This window comes from Echinops telfairi, unplaced genomic scaffold (assembly GCF_000313985.2).
Source record: "Echinops telfairi isolate 266 unplaced genomic scaffold, ASM31398v2 ScPeMD7_60;HRSCAF=208, whole genome shotgun sequence".
Lineage (NCBI taxonomy): Eukaryota > Metazoa > Chordata > Mammalia > Afrosoricida > Tenrecidae > Echinops > Echinops telfairi.
The window spans coordinates 44,386,119-44,405,703 of NW_022103958.1; the positions used below are offsets into that span (position 1 = coordinate 44,386,119).

The following is a 19,585-nucleotide window of genomic DNA, read 5'->3' on the forward strand; positions in this document are numbered from 1 at the left end:
CAACAAATGTATAGATGTGCTTTACACAATTGATCTATGTATTGTGATGAATTGTATGAGCCCCAATAAATTGATTAAAAAAAAAAAGAAATTGAAGAATTTTTCCAATGTCTACCATCTAAAGTAGATCAACCAAGTTGCATTGATAACTATTGGTCATTGGAATGCAAAAGTTCAATACAATAGCTGGAACAGTAGCTGGAAAATCTGGTCTTGGTGGTAGACATTAAGCTGAAGATTAAATGACAGAATTTTATCAGGGCAACTACTTGTCATAACAAATACCCTTTTCAACAACACAAATGGTGACTATACACATGGACTTCCCCAGATGGAACACACAGAAATCAAATTGACTACATCTGTAGGAAGAGATGCTGGTGAAGCACAATATCAGCATCTAAAATGAGGCCAAGAATGTGGAACAGATTATCAATTGCTCATATGTAAGTTCAAGTTAAAGCTGAAGAAAGTTAAAACTATTTCATGAAGTCAAAATACAACCTTTGGTCTATCTCATCTGAACTTCAAGACCATCGCAAAAATAAATTTGCTCATTGAACACTAATTACAGAGACCTGATGAGCTGTGAGAGTATATAAAAAACATTATTCACAAAGAAAGCAAAAGGTCATTAAAAGACAAAAAAGTAGGGCACCATCAGCTTTCTTCACCACATTTGCTTATGCACCCATTTTGTCTTCAGTCATAGTGTCAGGAAATGTGAGCATCACTGAGTGCCCTGTTACTAGAACAAACTGTTCTTGCGTTGAGGGAGTACTTGAGTGGAGGCCCAATGTCCATCTGCTATCAAAATATTTTATAAATAAATATACATACATAGCTCTATTCCCCTGTCATTGTATGTAAATGTATTTACATATATACATGCCTGTATTTAGACCTCCATAAATGTCCTTTGCCTCCCAGTTCTTTCCTCTATTTCCTTTTACTTTCTGCCCATTCCACTATCATGTACAATCTTCATTCGGGTTTTGGTAATTCCTCTCAGCTGGGGTCTTAAAGGCTTGAAGATAAACAAGTGGTCATCCAGCTGAGAAGCAACAAAGGCAACATGGAAGGAGTACACCAGCCTGTGTGATCATGAGGTCAATGGGATCAGGTATAAGGCATCAAAGACCCAAAACAAACAAACAAAAACCATATCAATTGGAATGAGGGGGAGGGCAGAGTGGAGGCCCAAAGCCCATCATCAGTATATTGGACACCACCTGTCAGAAGTGCCTCAAGAAGAGGAGCCAGTCAGGGTGCAGTATAGCACCAGTGAAACATGGTGTGCTAGCCAGGGTAAACTAGGGAAACAAATCCACAGAAAGTCAGACGTTTTAGAGAGAGTTTTATATAAGTCTAAGTGTACATTAAGAAAGCATCCCAATCCAGTACTGTCCAAGACCATAAGTCCAACATTAGCCCATATGTCTGACTATAATCTACAAAGTCCTCCTCGATCTTACAAAACACACGCAATGATGCAGACTGCAGGAGGAAAGCCGAGTCAGTGAGTGTGCAAGCATCTCAGTTCTGGCAGGGGTCTCCATGAGGCTGCTCCAGCACCCAGGGCTGCATCATGGTAGGCCCAGGTGACTTCTCCTCAGGGATGTCTCACCAGGAAGCGAGCCTTGCCAGCCAAAGCAGCACACTTGCTAAGGCAGGTGCACCTTGGGCCGACCGTCAGAAAGCAAGGGCACAGAGAACTAGAAAGGCGAGGCTCACCAAGCCATTTATGTCTCTGCCCTTCAATTAATCCCACATGTGTTTATCAGCCACGTTGGCACAATAAACCTTAACTATCTCACACAACCTTCCTCTAGTTTGGTGGTTCTTGACCTTCATAATGCTGTGATCCTTTAATACAGTTCCTCATATTGTGGTGACCCCCCCAATCATAAATCTTTGAAGGTTTAGAGGACATCCATGGGAAATCGCCTGGGCCCAGTGCGTTGAGTTAGGTAGTTCTTTAAAAATTGCCTCTTCCTCCCACCTCCACTAATATTTTTAAGTTTAAGTGGGTAAATTTTGCCAATCTGTTTCTCTGGGAAATTACCCATTTCTTTTACTTTTCAAATGTGTGTGCGAAGTCTTCAAATTGGTTTCATAATCTGATACAAGAGTTTTTATGGAGGTATAATTTGAGCATGCTGTAATTTTTCTATTTAAAGCAAACAGTTCAATTTTAAAAATTAAATTCACTGAGTTGGGAAATCATGTAGTAGTTAAATAATTTCATGTGAACTTGAAAATATATAAAAATAGATCTATGTTTATAGGTTAAGTATTATGGTAGCAGATGGACATTGGATCTCTACTGAAGTCCTCTCTCAGCGCAAAAACATTTTGTTCAAATAGCCCTGCATTCTGTGATGATCACCTTCCCTAAACGATTGGTGAAGTCAAAATGGGTACATAAGCAAATGTGAAGAAAGCTGATGCTGTCAGCGATCTCAAGATATAGTGTCTGGGTCTTAAAGACTTGAGGATAAACAAGCAGCCTTCAAGCTGAGAAGCAACAAAGCCCACATGGAAGAAGTACCACGGCCTGTGTGATCTCAAGGTGTTCATGGGATCAGGTACCAGGCATCAAAGACCCAGAACAAAAAAAATCATATCGACGTGAATGAGGGGCAGGTCGGAGTGGAGACCCAAAGTCCATCTGTAAGCTATTGGACATCCCCGCACAGAAGGGTCACGAGGAAGAGAAGAGCCAGTCAAGATGCAGTATACCACTGATGAAATATACACCTTTCCTTCAGTTATTTAATGCTTCCTCTCCCTCACTATCATGACCCCAATTGTACCTGACATATCCAGCTAGACTAGAGCATGCACACTGGTAGAAATAAGAACTCAAAACATAGGAATGCAGGACAGATAAACTCTTCAGAAGCAATAATGAGAGTAGCGATACCAGGAAGGTAGGTGGAAGGTGGGATAAAGGGGAAACTGATCACAACCATCAACATATAACCCCTTCCCCCTGGGAGAAGAACAACAGAAAAGTGGGTCAGGGAGACAGTGGTTGCTGTAAGACATGAAAAATAATAATAATTCATAAATTATCAAAGGTTCATGAGACAGGGAGGGTGGAGGAGGGAAGGGGAGAAAAGGAGCTGATACCAAGGGCTCAGGTAAAAAGAACATGTTTTGAAAATGATGATGGTAACATAAGTATAAATGTGCTTGACACAATGCATGGATTGTGATAAGAGATGTAAGAGCCCCCAATAAAATGATTTAAAAAAAGAAAGAAAGGTGGCTCAACAGAATGCTCAAATTATAGAACAATATCATTGATATCATATGCAAGTAAAATTTTGCTGAAGATCAACCAACAATGGTTGCAGCAGTACATTGACAGGGAGCTGCCAGAGCTTCAGGAAGGATGATGAAGAGGATGTAGAACAAGGGAGCTAATTGGTGATGTCACATGGATCTTCACTGAAAGCAGAGAATACAAGAAAGATGCTTATTGTGTGTCACTGACTATGTTAAGGGATTCAAGCTATGGATAGCCTTGAGAAGAATGGGAATTCCTTAACACTTCATTGTGCTCATGTGGAATTTGGACATGGATCAAGAAGCAGGTGTGTGATCAGAACCAGGTAATACTGCATGGTTTAAAATCAAGAAAGGCTCAGGGTTGTGTCCTTTTACCACACTTATTCAATTTGTATGCTGAGCAAAGTATAATAGAATATGGCTATATAGAAAAAGAACGTGGCATCCAGATTGGAGGATTAATTTCTAGGCTAAAGTGTAGGTATCTGCTTTTACAGCCATCCTGTATTGTTCCAGTACCCTCCTGTTGGTGGATTCACTTATTTCTGGGTTTTCTATTCTGTTCCATTGGACTCTGTTTCTATCATTGTACCAGGACTCAGCAGTTTTGATGACTGTGGCTATATGGTTTTTAGGCCAGAGTGTGTGAGGCCTCCTCCCTGGTTCTTCATATTAAGCAGTTCTTTGCTTATCCTGGGTCTCTTCCCTTTCCATGTGAGGTTGATCATTAGTTTCTCCATTTATTAAAAGAAGGAAGTTGGGATTTGGGTTGGGATTGCATTGAATCTAGGGATTGCTTTATGTAATATTTACATTTTCACAATATTATGTCTGGTTATCCATGAACATGGGATAGTCTTCCATTATGTGGGTCTATTTTGGTTTCTTATAATAGTGTTTTATAATTTTCTTTGTATAGGTCTTATGTTTCTTTGGTTAGGTTTATCCCTAAGTATATCATTTTTTGTGTGGTTATTATGAATGAATATTACTGTTTTCTAAATATCTTTTTCAGAACTCTCTTCATTGGTATATGGGTATCCAAATAAATTTCTGCTTGTTTATTTTGAATCCCGCCACTTTGCTAAATCCTTCAATAGGCTAAAGTCTTGGATCTTCAAAAGCAAGTACTTCAAGTCCTCCTCCATTTCAGTAAGCATAGCTGTGTCATTGGTATATCAAAGGTTTTTAATGAGCCTTTCTGTAATCATGATGCCATTTCCCTCAAAATCGTCCAGCTTCTCGGATTATTTTCTTTACCTACAGATTGAATTAGTCTCATGAAAGGATAGCACCCTGTCATACACCTTTCCTGATTTTAAGCCATCCAATAGCCTCCTATTCTATTCAAACAGCTGTTTCTTGGTCTATGTACAGGTTCTGCATGAGCACAATAAAGTGTACTGGAAATTTCATTCTTTGCTAATTATCCTTAGTTTGTAATGATCTACACAGTCAGATATCTATCTTTGCCGAATCAATAAAACACAAACATCTTTCTAGTATTGTATTCTTTCATCTAAGATCCATCTGACATCAGCAATGATATCCCTCATCATACATCTTTTGGTGGTCCTGTACAAAACAATTTTCATAATAAACTATATGTAGTGAAGAATTCTCTTATAGCTGAACAAATGATGTACTAAGTAATTTTTTAACATATATTCATAGCATTCGAGAGTAAAAAAGATCATTGCATTACGTTTTAAGGAAAGTGTAAGCATGAAAACTAATTGTGGATTATTAGGGATATATGTATGAAGGCTTATTTTATTAAATATCCGTAACATAAACTTTTGTTATATATTGAGTAAATATCTTTCTGGTGTATTTATTGGACTACTAGCTTCAATATAAGCAGTTGAAACCCACTTGTAGATCCACAGGAGAAAGATGTGACTGTTTACTAAAAAAGATAAACAGTTTTGGAAACCCAAATAGGATCACTTAGAGTTAAAATTGACACAATGGCAGCAGATTTTTTAGTTTAAAAAAATTCCTAAAAAGAAAATGCTGCTAAGGGTTGTAAAGTTGATTTTTGATTTGTAGCAGCCTCATGTGACAGAGGGGGACTGTATCATAGAGTTTTTGTTTGTTTGTTTTTTCTTTAGTTCTTTTAATTTTTTTCCAACAGTTTTATTGGCACATAATTTACATATCATATAATTGAGTAGTTCAGTCATTCAATCATATCAAGGGGAATTGTAGCACCACATCTATCTTAGAGCATCACCACCACATACCTCCGCCACCTCCCACCACTCACGACACCATAGAATTTTCTAGGTTTTATCATTACCAAGAAAAAAATCATCAGGTCAAGGGTAACTGGGAAAAAAGAAGGGAGAACGAGGTGGGGGGAACCAGCCCAGGAACAAGGGAACTACAATTGAACTAAAATCAATGGAAAGAAGGTCGTAGTTTGCCTAGTGGGACTTAATCAAGGGCAATGTAGCAGTGAGGAATTACTAAACCTGAATGAAGGCCAAACATAATGGTGGGACAAGAGGAAAGTAAAAGGAAATAGAGGAAAGAACCAGGAGGTAAAGGACATTTATAGAGGTCTAAATAAGGAATCTACATATGTAAATATATTTATATATGAAGATGGGGAAATAGAGCTATGTACTTATATGTTAAGAATTAAGGTTGCAGATGGACATTGGGCCTCGACTTAAGAACTCCCACAACACAAGAACACTTTGCTCTAATAATCCGGCATTCTGTGATGTTCACCTTCCGACAAGGTAGCTGAAGAAAAAATGGGTGCATAGGCAAATGTGGTGAAGAAAGCTGATTGTGCCCAGCTATCAAAAGATATTGCATCTGGGGTCTTAAAGGCTTGAGGATAAACAAGAAGCCATCTAGATGAGAAGCAACAAAGCCCACATGGAAGGAAGCACACCAGCCTGTGTGATCACAAGGTGTCGATGGGATCAGGTATCAGGTGTCTAAGATCCAGAACAAAATCATACCCAATGTGAATGGGACGGGTAGGTGGGGGAACATGGATTGGAGACTCAAAGGTCATCTGTAGACAATTGGGCATCCCCTCACAGAAGGGTCACAAGGAAGAGATGTGTCAGTCAGGGTACAGTATAGCACCGATGAAACACACAACTTTCCTCTAGTTCTTTGGTGCTTTCTTCCCCCCACTATCATGACCTTAAATTTACCTTACAAATCTGATTAGACTAGAACATGCACGGTCCTACAGATAAGAGCCAGGAATGCAGCATAGTAAACCCCTCAGTGCCACAATGAGAACAGAGATACTAGGAGGATAAGGGAAAGGTGGGAGGAGAAAGGGGGAATTGACCACAAGGATCAGCATATAACCACTCCCATGGGGATGAACAACAGAAAAGTGGGTGAAGGGCAACAGAGGATGATGTAAAATGTGAAAACAAAAACCTCTAAGTTATCAAGGGTTTATGAGAGAGGGACGGCCGGAGAATGAGAGGGAAAATGAGGAGCTGATATCAAGGGTTAAGTAGAAAGAAAATGTATTGAAAATGATGATGACAGCATACGTACAAATGTGCTTGACACATGGATTAATGTATGGATTGTGATGGGAGATGTAAGCGCCCCCAATAAAAGTATTTTAAAAAAAAAGAAGAAGAAAATCACCAGGTCTTTCCTCAGAGTGACTGGGTGGGTTTGAACTACCAGTTTTTCAGTTAGCAGCCTAGAGAGCTTAAATTAAACAGGTGTTTTCAAAGAGAAAATGGCTAGCACTAAATTCATACTTTATAATAGAGTCTCAAAACTCCCACCTCACAAATTAAGGAAATAAGAGCAAAATAAACCCAACAAGCAGAAGGAAGGACAATAAATCAATGAAATTTATAACAGAACTACAATAGAGTAAATTAATAGAGCAACGATCTGGCTCTGAAAATCTTAATATAATAGACGCACTTCTAGCAAGGCTAACAAAGAAAAAGACAGGCTCACTGATCAATGTCAGGAGTGAAACAGGAACATTACCACAGACTCTGAAGGTGTCGAAGTGCTAACAGAGGAAGGATACACTAAAATGTTACAACTTATTTGACATGGACTACTTTCATAGAAACTACCACAACTCACGCAATACCATGTATGAACATATTATAAATTTAAATATATATATATAATATTATTGAAGGGACAAACTTAAATAAAAGGAGAATATATCAGAGGTTGCCAGAGATTAATGGATGAATGAGACAAGAGGAAAGTTGTTTTGTCTACAAGAGGTTAACTTTAGAAGGAATCTTTACACATAATTTAAATAGTTTACATTTTGACTGTATCATAATCACTATGCTAGCTTAATATTGTCCTATAGCTTTTAAGATTTTATTATTGAAGAAACTGTATAACAAGTATACTGACTCTATGTAATTCTTAAAATTGCATTAAAGTTACACATACCTCAAATTTTTAATTAGTGTAAAATTTTAGTGTAAAAATAAAGATGCAATGGTAACTATTCTGTCACTTATATAATTACCAAAATAAAAAAGTAAAAGTGGTATCATCTAGAAATATATTGAAAGAAATTTCTATTTCCCCCCAGAAAGCTTTAATTTAAAAAATTCTCATGTGCATAAAATATAGATGGAGCTTTAAAGAATTTATTGATGTTTTTAAACTTCACATATTCACGAGCACGTGTACTTGTAATTTTCTTTGTCCTGAAGGATTTTCAGCAGAGTTTTCACAAGCATGTAATGTGCTCAAAGGGTTGTGTCCCCAAAGGCCCCAAGTCCCACATAAATAAGGCTGTGCTTTACAGTGGTAGTTGTTTGTGGATGTGTTCTCTTAGTTGATGTTAAAAACATCTGCAGATAATAATTTTCTTTCTACAGGTATGCTTGTTTTCACTTTATATGAGAGGATCAAGTTTCCTCATTTCAAGGAAATAATCATTTATTGAACATCTTATTTCTGTGAGCAGTGTGAGGTATCATTACATTACACTGTCAGGTCTTTCTATTGATCTATCAGAAAGAGTTGGATAGTTTACATAAATTTGCTAAGATCGCAAAGACAGTCAGAATTTGATACCAGGCCTATTCAAACAACACAGCTCCGATGCCGTGATGACACTGCTAACAAATTCTGCTTACAGACATCTGTTGCTAGGTACTGTTGAGTAGCTTCTGACTTCTCAGGAGGCCATGTACAAGAGAAACCACCACCAACAAAAAGCACTGCCTGTTCCTGAGCCAGTCTCACAATCATTCCTAGGTTGAGCCACTGTTGCACCCACTGTGCCAATTCATCATATTGAAGGCATTCTTCTTTCCCATAGCCCCTCTACTGTAGCCATTTACACTCTAAATCTTAAAGGTTGATCCAATCAATGTCTACGCCCAGTTAACACTGGCTATATAAATTTATCTTGGAAGACCAGAATGCTTCTTAGAAGAGAGCTTGATGTGGCTTTGTCTCACATACTTTAGACATGTTGTCTTCAGAGACCCATCTCTAGAAAAGGACATCATGCTTGGTAAAGTAGAGGGTTAGCACAATCATGCTTGGTAAAGTACAGGGTTAGCACAATCAAGATGGACAAGATGGATTGATACAGTGGCTGCAACAATGGGCTCAAACATAACGTAACTACGGTTTTACATGAGTTGCTATGTATTAGAACTGATTTGACAGCACCTAACAAAAAATGCCTAGCTAAAAAAAGTTTCTAGCTCTGTCTAATGCAATGATTAGGAAGCTAGGGCTCTGAAGTTCAGATATTCAATTTTATCATGTTCACAATATGGCATGATACTGTCCAATTAATCCACGAGCAATATTCAAGGAATCCGTTTTGGAGTTAAAGTACAACAGTAGTGTATCTGCTTGAGCCCATGGCTACTGAATGCTGATGCTGAAGTATTTGTATGTGCACCTGTGTGGGCATGGGTATATGTGTACATTTGCAAAGGGAGTGAGTTTAATCTGTTTGACAGCAAATTCTTACAGGAACAAATAGGTAAATCTGAAATTTATGTTGATCTTATAGAGAAAATATCTGAGAAATTTTGGGGTTGGCTTAGCCAATGCAACACAAGTAAACATCTTTCTGGTATTCCCTGCTTTCAGCCAAGATCCTCTTGACATCAGCAGTGATATCTCTTGTTCCACATCCTCTTCTGAATCTAGTCTGAACCTCTGGTAACTCCTGGCCAATGTACTGCTGCAACCATTGTTGGGATACCTTCAGAAAGATTTTATGTACATATTATATCAACGCTATCATTCTATAATTTGTGCACTGTGTTGGGTCATCTTTCTTTGGAGTAGGTACCAATATAGAAGTCTTCCAGTCAGTTGGCCAAGTAGCTGTCTTCCAAATTTCTTGGCATAAATGAATGAATGCCTTCAGTGCTTCATCACCTTGCTGAGACATTTCAATTGATATTTCATCAATTCCTGGAGCCTTGCTGCTGGCTAATGCTTTCAGTACAATTTGGACTTCTTCCTTTAGTGTCACTGGTTCTTGCTCATATGCTGCTTGTTGAAATAATGGAAGGACATCTAGTTCCTTTCCATACAGTGGCTCTGCGCATTCTTTCCATCTTCTTTGGATGCTTCCTGCATCATTCAACATGTTTCTCATAGAATCTTTGAATATTGCACTTCGAAGTTTGAATTTTCTTGAGTGCTTTCAGTCTAAGATACGCCAAGCATCTTCTTCCTTTTTGGCTTTCTAACTCTAGCTCTTCACATGTTTCATTACAATATTGTGTTTTGTCTTCTCTAGCTGCCCTTTGAAATGTTCTGTTCAGCTCTTTGACTTCATCATTTCTTGCATTTGTCTTAGCTATTCTATGATTAAGAGTAAGTTTCAGAGTCTCTTCTGACATCTGTGTTGAACTATTCTTTGTTCCCTGTGTCTTTAATGAACTTTTGCTCTCTTCATGTATGATACTCTGGAAGTCTTCCCCCAGCTTATCAGGTCCTCTGTCAGTCGTGTACAATGGGTTAAATCTGTTCTTGAGATATTCTCGAAATTCAGGTCATATACTTGTATACTGAAGGTCATATGATGGCTCTTGGGGATATGTTTAAAGGAGCCCTAGTGACATATTAATTATGTATTGGGCTGCTGACCACAAGTTAAGCAGTTTGGTACCACCAGCTGCTCCTGTAAAGACAGATAAGGGTTTCTACTGTAAAAAGTTAGTCCTGGAAACCCTCATGGGCATTTCTTTCTTTTATAAAAATCATTTTACAGGGGGATCTTACAGTTCTTATAAGAATCAATACAAGCAGAAGCCATTTCAACATCTTGTTATATAAACCTTTCTGCCATAAAAGTATAGAAAATCTAAGTTTCTCTGCTTCTATTTCAAAACTTCATATTACTCCTGGTAACTAGAATTTGACACTGTAGTGCTTTTTATTTTGCCCTTTCTTCTATATCTTGCCAGTCTCCATGTATATTCAACTTTTCCCATATGAATCTTGTTTCTTGCATTCATTTTTCCAAAACCTTCAACCTTATAATCCTCCTTTCATTGTGCCCAACTCTAACCATAACTGTGTGTGGTAGTTACACACTTTTATGCCAACTTGAGGAAGAATGAAGGGGTGGAGTCTAGTCTGTCAATCAGTTCACAGCCTGATTGCTCCCTCCTTCTGAGCATGGCTTTCTCATGAAGATTCTGGGAATTTCTTCCTCCCTGGAGGTGGGACACACCCTCTGCTTCTTATTTTCCTGCTGACAAACCACATGGAGTCATGATGATGGCAGCCAGAGCCCCGGAACTGGAGGAGCTATGTGGAGACCCGCACCAGGGCTGAGATGTGTCCTGGATCTACCACTCGCCTGTGGTCATCCTACATTTGGCATCATGCTGTGTGAGTCTAAAGAGGAATTTATGGACAGTACCAGACATATGGGTTAATATTGGACTTATGGACTTGATTTGGACTGTTGTAGGATGTTTTCTCAATGTATGTTTGCTCTTTGATATATATCTCTCTCTTACACACACACACACACACACACACAAGAATCTATACATCAACTATATCAAGCACCTTTGTACCTGTGTTATCATTATAATTTCAAAATATTTTCTTCTATATAAGCCCTTGGTATCAGCTCCTTTTTTTACTTCTCTCCCCTTGTTAAATGATAAATTCTTGCTATTTTCATATCTTACACCATCTGCTGTCTCCAGTCACCCATATTTCTATTTCTCTTCCCCTTTTGGGATGGGGGCGGGGTGTTATAGGTTGATCATTGAGTCGGTTTATCCTTTCTCCCCCTTTCCCAGCCACCTTCCGCCTACCCTCATGGTATCACTAGTCCCACCATTGTTCCTGAGGGGTTATCTATCTTGTATTCCGGGTTTGAGAACTCATATCTGTCCCAGGGTACATGCTCTGGACTAGCAGGATTTGTAAGTTAGAACTGGGGTCATGATAGTAGTGGTGGTGGTGGAGGGGGTTCTGGAGGAGGAACTATTAAAGAACTAGAGGAATGTTGTGTGTTTCACTGGTGCTACACTGCTGCAGCCTGACTGCAAAGGGGCATTTCTACCCTGTCCTATAGGATATGAGTGAGACTTGACACGATGACAGTGAGTTTAGGTTTTGAGTTGGTTTGGACTTGTTTGCATTTTCCGCACCTCCAACTTGCACGTACAATTGAGCAATTGATGGTCTGTTCTACGGTTGGTTCCTGGCCTAGTTTTAGCTGCTGATGTTGAGTCTCTTCATCATATCTTCCCACAGATTAGTCAATTTGATTTCTGTATATTCCATCTGGACAAGTTTCTGTGCATAGCTGACTTTTGCACTGTTGAAAATAGGTATATGTTAAGAATAAGTCACTGGCCTTCCAAAATCCTATCATGCCATCTCCAGTTTCAATACTATCTTTATGGACAGGATCTGGGTGTGATTAAGCCCTAATCACACACCCCTGCCCTTGGGGGCATCTTTAAGTTGACTAGAGGATGTGTCTTAAGACACCATCCTTTGTTTCCTTGGGGGTATGATAAACTAAAAGACAAACCCTACCTCCATCAAGACATCTGGGACACAGAGAGAAATCCCAGGGACATTTTGAAGAGCACATCCAAGACTTCTTCTGATGTGGTGGGCACCACTGAGACCAGATGCACCAGAAACTGTGGCATGGAGACACAAAGGAGCGGCACCAAGACTATGAAGTCCCTTCTCACCTGACCCAAGACTGTGGGACTGTGAGACAGAACAACCGGTGGGCTGGCTTCCTGGCCCATGAAGTGAAGGCCAAGGGCTCATGTGACCAAGAAACTCCGGAGCAGAGAAAGGCTTCTCTGCTGGCTGAGGAGAGGTGTTACTCTGGACTAGTGACTATCCTTACTGTTTGCTGATCCTGAATTGTGGTGACCTAATTAACTCCCTGAATTGTAAGGATTGTCTGTGAGTTGAGTGTGCTCAATGCAGCAAATTATCAAACCTGGCATAGAACTGGAGTGCTGTGGCAAGAATGTTGGTGTCAGCATAGAGTAAAGAAGGATGGAGGGTGAAGGCATTTGACCTCTGCCTGGTGGCAATAGGGAAGCCAGAAGAGGTCAGACGTGTCCACTCCACTGCCATTTGCCACAGTGGAATTAGGATGTTGATGATGGATGAAAGGCATTCACTTTAGAAATCATAGCAGGGCAGGCAAGTTGGCATGAGGAAGAGCTCTCCAGAAGCTGATGTCCTGTGATTATTCTAATGGGGATGTAAATTGGTGAGAAGTAGAAAGATGGTATCCTCCGCTGACAGCCCCAAGTCATGCAGAGTCCCAAGCATCTCTGGAGCATTCTGGAGCCAAGACTTGCAGAAGTAACCTGACTATCATGTCTGGCTTCCCCTTAAACTGGCCTTACTATCCTGAACCAGATACACTGCTTGATTTTGAGAGGAATCTCTCTCTTCTCTCTAATCTTCGTAATCTCCACTCTTTCCTTTCCAGGACTCAAGCATCCTCACTTGTATCCTGTCACGGTGCAAACGTCTTGGGTCTTAGATGTGCATTCTTTTTGAGACTTTGTGTTTGTTTAAAAACCACAGCCCACAGTTGAGTGACTGACCTTGTCTCTGTCCTCTGGGCTGGCATGTACTGAATTTAGCTGTAAAACTAGCATTGATAATGACTGCAAATCCTCTTTGATGGAAGAAATGAGACCTCATCCGTACTGTTGAACAGCAGCTCTTGTCTCTGGATATTGACCTATTCTGACATGTCTGCCTCTCTTTAATCATGTTTTTGGCTTAAGACCCTTTTTTACTGGGCCTTTGAACCCCCTAATGACCATATCTTTGATATGCTGCTATGAGAAACTATTCTTCATGGAAGATGTAAACTAACCACATGATGCAAATATAAGTTGAGCATGCTATGCTTAAAATTTGAGGTTTGTGAGTATTTCTGACCTGACTTCAATGAACGCATATATATAACTTCAAGTCTTACGTAAGATATTGTATATTAAAGCATTTTGTGAAACAACAAATTTAAACCTAATTATCCATGTTGACATTTTTATTACATGTCACTGTAAACATTAGTATGCAGATTATAAGGTTTCCATTCTAATTTCTGCTTGTTCTGCTTTCAGTGGGCACCATTTCCAATCGCTATCGATGGAAACGGGAAACTACACAATTGTGACAGAGTTCATTATTTTGGGATTAACAGAGGATCCTACAGTTGGTGCTATTTTATTTGTTATGTTTCTGGCAATCTATGTTGTCACTCTCATGGGAAATATCAGCATAATCATATTAATCAGAAGCAGCCCTCAGCTTCATACTCCAATGTACCTTTTTCTCTGCCATTTGGCTTTAGTGGACATTGGGTATTCCTCATCAGTCACTCCTGTCATGCTCATGGGCTTCTTAAGGGAGGAAACAGCTCTCCCTGTTATGGGCTGTGTAGCTCAACTCTGCTCTGTGGTCACATGTGGGACAACTGAGGGCTTCCTGCTGGCTGTCATGGCCTATGATCGCTATGTGGCCATCTGCTCACCCCTGCTCTACTCCACCCAGATGTCCCCCAGAATATGTATGATCTTGGTGGGGATCTGCTACCTAGGTGGGTGTGTAAATGCTTGGACATATACTGGCTGTTTATTACGTCTGTCCTTCTGTGGACCAAATGTTGTCAACCACTTTTTCTGTGACTATTCACCACTTCTGAAGCTTTCTTGTTCTCATGATTTTACTTCTAACATCACACCAGCCATCTTTTCTGGCTCCATCATTGTGGTTACAGTGTTTGTCATAGCTGTCTCCTATGTCTATATCCTCATCACCATCCTGAAGATGCGCTCCACTGAGGGGCACCGCAAGGCCTTCTCTACCTGTAGCTCCCACCTTACTGCAGTCACTCTCTTCTATGGGACCATTACATTCATTTATGTGATGCCCAAGTCCAGCTACTCCTCTGACCAGAACAAGGTGGTGTCTGTATTCTACACGGTGGTGATCCCCATGTTGAATCCTCTCATCTACAGTCTCAGGAACAAAGAGGTTAAGGAGGCCCTGAAAAAACTGTTGGCTATAACACACCGGTGGTCTTGAATAAGTCTGATTTTAAGAATAAATTTCAGTTCCTATTAACATGTTTTCAAGTCACATGTAGACACATTATGTTGGGAATATTTAATAGGAAATATTTCTTTTATAATTGCTCCCTTTCACATATCTGAGTTTGTGAGTACAGATATTTTGAAATAGATTTTGTGGTCTTTGAATGTAGTTAACTTCTGTGGACACTTCTGAAATTTTTAAATTGGGAAATGGATACTATTTGGTTTCCCAGGGTTATCTTCACCTTAAAGATATGATCTTCATGTTTCACAGACACTCTAAAGGTTGAACTCATTGAGATGGTGGTTAAAATGCTTCTGTCTCCCTGTGACCTGATCCTGACCCACAGGCGTCCTTCTAAAGTTCCAGTGCAGGTGAATCTGATCCAATCAACTCAAAAGATCTCTTGAAGACACTCCTACTCAGCTACTGGCTCTTCTTTTTTTCCCCCAAATCTATTTCACAAATTACCTTAAGAAGCTCCTGAAGGGATAGTGTACTGTGACGAATAGGGATGGGTTAGCTCAGTGTGGGGTAAAAAATTAAATTATACCAGTGCACAGATTTTGTAGGTTGTTTCAGTCTTGGAAAACGTATATAGTGCACATATATACTGTATTCTGACCCATTTTTCTGATTCTATTGTTAATGCTTCTGACACTGGAAAACTCCTATATCTTACCCATGATCTCACTGGAACTAATGCAACAGCCCTGAATGTTCTCCTTATGCCAGATTAATTCTAATTGTTAGAACTGAAGATATTTTAGTATCTAGAAATTAAATTGTGTTTATTCTCCTAGTTATTTTAGGTAAATACTTATTTTAATAAAAAGGGATACTTTTTTTGGAGTATTTTTTTCCCTTAGTAAAAGCACAAATGCCAGATTACTCTGAATACAAATTAGCTTGTGTTACTTTGATCTAATCATGAACAATGATTCTATAGGTTTCCACATAAAGATCACTTGCTTTAAGGAGTGGTAGAAGTAGCGTTCTTGACCTCCAAATGGCAGTTGCATGATAGGATGTTGAAACTAAATGTCTTATTGTAGTTCCTTGGATTCAATTTCTCTAGGCTCCAGCTTTAAGGATCAACTCTTCTGAGCTTAATTAGTTTTTAATCCAAAGTAACTAGGAGGTGTTTTGATTTCCTCTATTAACCCTGATTGATATACTAGTGGTTGCACAGAGGACCAAAGAATTCTACTCAAAAACCACAAGAATATCATAATGTCCTCTGGAATCCTTTCCTTGTATCAAGGGAGAAATGGTTGCCCCTCACCCTTGGAAGCTTGTACAGCATTCAGGGAAATTAACTCACTTAGTTGAGGACAAAGGATAATCTTGCATTTCCCCTAGAGTTCAGAAAAAGTAGGAAAGAAGAAATTCAATCCTTACAATATTTTCTTAAAAATAACATAAAATTTTTCAGAGGGAAATGTTTTCCACATGTCTTAAGTTGAGCTGAAGGCAACCTTAACATGATTACCCTTATGAATTAGTATGGAATTTGAAATCTAATATGATTTGAGTTGTATTCTCCAAAATATGCTTTTACCTCCTAATTCATAATATAAGCCTAGGTTTATATTCATGAGGCAGTATTAGTGTAGGGCGTGTCTCAAGTCAAGCTCCTTGGGGTATAGAAGAGCAGACGAAATGAATTAAGCAAGATGGGAGAAAAGAGCTGCCATTGGCTTGAAGGCCAAGCAGAGCTGACGGAGAGAAAGCTGTCCTTTAGACTCTGAGCCTCCTCAACTGTGAGGACATCATCTCTGGTTAGTTAAAGACACCCATTTTGCAAAATGCATGTGATAAATAAGACTGAGCCTTTGTCTCCTTTCACCCAAGATGTAAGTATCTGAGAGGAATTTGGTTCTTTCAGGATCAGGGTATGAATTCCCCCACCCCCACCCATCAAACAACAATGAGACTAGGAACCCACTGCTGTCAAGTTTATTCTAACGCCGGGCAACCCCACGTGTTACTGAGTAGGACTGTTCCAGGCCATTTTCTTGGCTGTCCTCCGCAAAGATATTGTCGGGCCTTTCTTCTGTGGAATCCCCAACTTCTACCTTAAGACTGAAACCACCCACAGAGATTGAGTCCATTCCTATATACACCTTTCCTGATTTTAAACCATTCAATAGCCTCTTGTTCTATTCAAACAGCTGTTTCTTGGTCTATGTACAGGTTCTTCATGAGCACAGTAAAGTGTCCTGGAAGTTTCATTCTTTGCTAAGTTTCTTTAGTTTGTAATGATCTACACAGTCAGATATCTGTGTTTGCCTAATCAATAAAACACGAACATCTTTCTAGTATTGTATTATTTCATCTAAGATCCATCTGACATCAGCAATGATGTCCCTCATTGTACATCTTCTGGTGGTCTTGTACAAATCAATTTTCATAATAAAATATGTATAGTGAGGAACTCTCTTGTAGCTGAATGAATGGTGTACTAAGTAATTTTCAACATATATTCATAGTATTCTAGATTTTAAAAAGTGATTGCATTAAGTACTGAGAAAAATGTAAGCATGAAAAATAATTGTGGGTTATTAGGGATATATATATATATGAGGACTTATTTTATTAAATATCTGTACAATAAACTTGTTATATATCTAGTAAATATCTTTTGAGTTTATTTATTGTATTCTGCTGTGTTGTCTAGAGAAGAAACCCGTAACATTCTACTATGTACAAGAAAGAATTTTATATCCAGAAACAAGTTTATATCTAAAGGGTGCCCCAGCCCAGTCCAACGCAAGTTCATGGGTCCAATGCTAACTGGGCCCTCTTCAGACTCAGGGTGATCCCTGGTGGTGCCCTGAATCAGGTAATGGCCTACAAACTTCAAGATAAGCAGTTCAAACCCACTTGTAGATACGCAGAAGATAGATGTGACTGTTTACTCGAAAAGATACACAGTTTTGGAAACACTATATAGGCTCACTTAGAGTTAAACTTGACACAATGGTATTACATTTTTTAGTTTAAAACAATGCCTATGAAGAAAATGTTGCTAAATGCTGTAAATTTGGTTTTAGACTTGTAGCAGTCTCATGTGACAGAGGGAGACTGTACCATAGAGTTTGTGTGTGTTTGTGTTTTCTTTAGTTCTCTTAGTTTCTTTCCCGACAGTTTTATTGGCACATAATTTACATATCATACAATTGACTATTTCAAACATTCAGTCATATCAAGGGAAATTGTACCACCACATCTATCCTAGAGCATCACCATCATGCCCCTCCCTCACCTCCCACCACTCATGACACCTTAGAATTTTCTAGTTCTCAATCATTACCAAAAGAAAATCAAGGTGAGGTGGGAGAAAGGAAGGCAGAAGTGGGGAAACCAACCTAGGGACAAGGAAACTACAAGTGAACTAATATCAATGGAGAGAAGGCCTCAGGATGCCCAGCGGAGCTTAATCAAGGGAAATGTAGCAGCGAGGATTTACTAAACCCCAATGAAGGCTGAACATGATGGTGGGACAAGAGGAAAGTGAAAGGAAATAGAGGAAAGGAGCAGGAGGCAAAGGACATTTAGACAGGTCTAAATACAGGCATGTACATATGGAAATATATTTATATATAATGAGAGGTAAATTGATCTATGTACTTATATCTACATATGTTAAGATTTAAGGTAGCAGATGGGCAATGGGCCTCATCTCAAGTACTCCCTCAAGAATACTTTGTTCTAATAATCTGCATTCTGTGATGCTCACCTTCCCAACAAGACAGCTGAAGAAAAAATGGGTACATAAGCAAATGTGGTGAAGAAAGTTGATGGTGCCTGTCTACCAAAAGATATAGGGTCTGGTGTTTTAAAGGCTTGAAGACAAAAAAGCGGCATCTAGCTGAGAAGAAACAAAGCCCATATGAAAGAAGCACACCAGCTTGCATGATCATGAGTTGTTGATGGGATCAACTATCAGGCATCTAAGACCCAAAACAAAATCATACCCAATGTGAAGAAAGGGGTGGGGCATGGATTGGAGACCTCAAGCTCATCTGTAGACAGTTGGACACCCCCCACAGAAGGGTCACAGGGAAGAGATGAGTCAGTCAGGGTGCAATATAGCACCGATGAAACACACAATTTTCCTCTAGTTCTTTGATGCTTCTTTCCCCCCACTATCATGACCTTAATTCTACCTTACAAATCAGATTAGACCAGAACATACACACTGCTACAGATAAGAGCCCCAACCATAGGGAATCCAGGATAGATAAAGCCTTCAAGACCAACAATGAGAATAAAGATACCAGGAGAATAAGGGGAAGGTGGAAGGGGAAAAGGGGAATTGATCACCAAGATAAACATATAACCCCTCCCAGGGGAATGAACAACAGAAAATGGGTGAAGGGGAACAGAGGATGGTATAAGATATGAAAATAATAACCTATAACTTATTGAGGGTTTATGAGGGACAGGGAGTGAGGGAGCGAGGGGGAAAATGAGGAGCTGATATCAAGGGTTAAGTAGAAAGAAAATGCTTTGAAAATGATGATGACAACATATATACAAATGTGCTTGACACAATGGATTAATGTGTGGATTGTGATGGGAGATGTAAGCGCCCCCAATAAAAGTATTTAAAAAAAAAAGAAGAAGAAAATCACCAGGTCTTTCCTCAGAGTGACTGGGTGGGTTTGAACTACCAGTTTTTCAGTTAGCAGCCTAGAGAGCTTAA

At 39.3% G+C, this 19,585-nt stretch overlaps 1 protein-coding gene across 1 annotated transcript; it reads left to right on the top strand.

The window, feature by feature from the left end:
* The first annotated feature begins 13,926 nt into the window (after nt 1–13,926).
* On the top strand, nt 13,927–14,865 carry LOC101663053 (olfactory receptor 508-like). The gene has a single exon (XM_004716401.1). It carries the CDS (start codon nt 13,927–13,929, stop codon nt 14,863–14,865), a length of 939 nt encoding a protein of 312 aa, XP_004716458.1.
* Nucleotides 14,866–19,585: the final 4,720 nt, after the last annotated feature.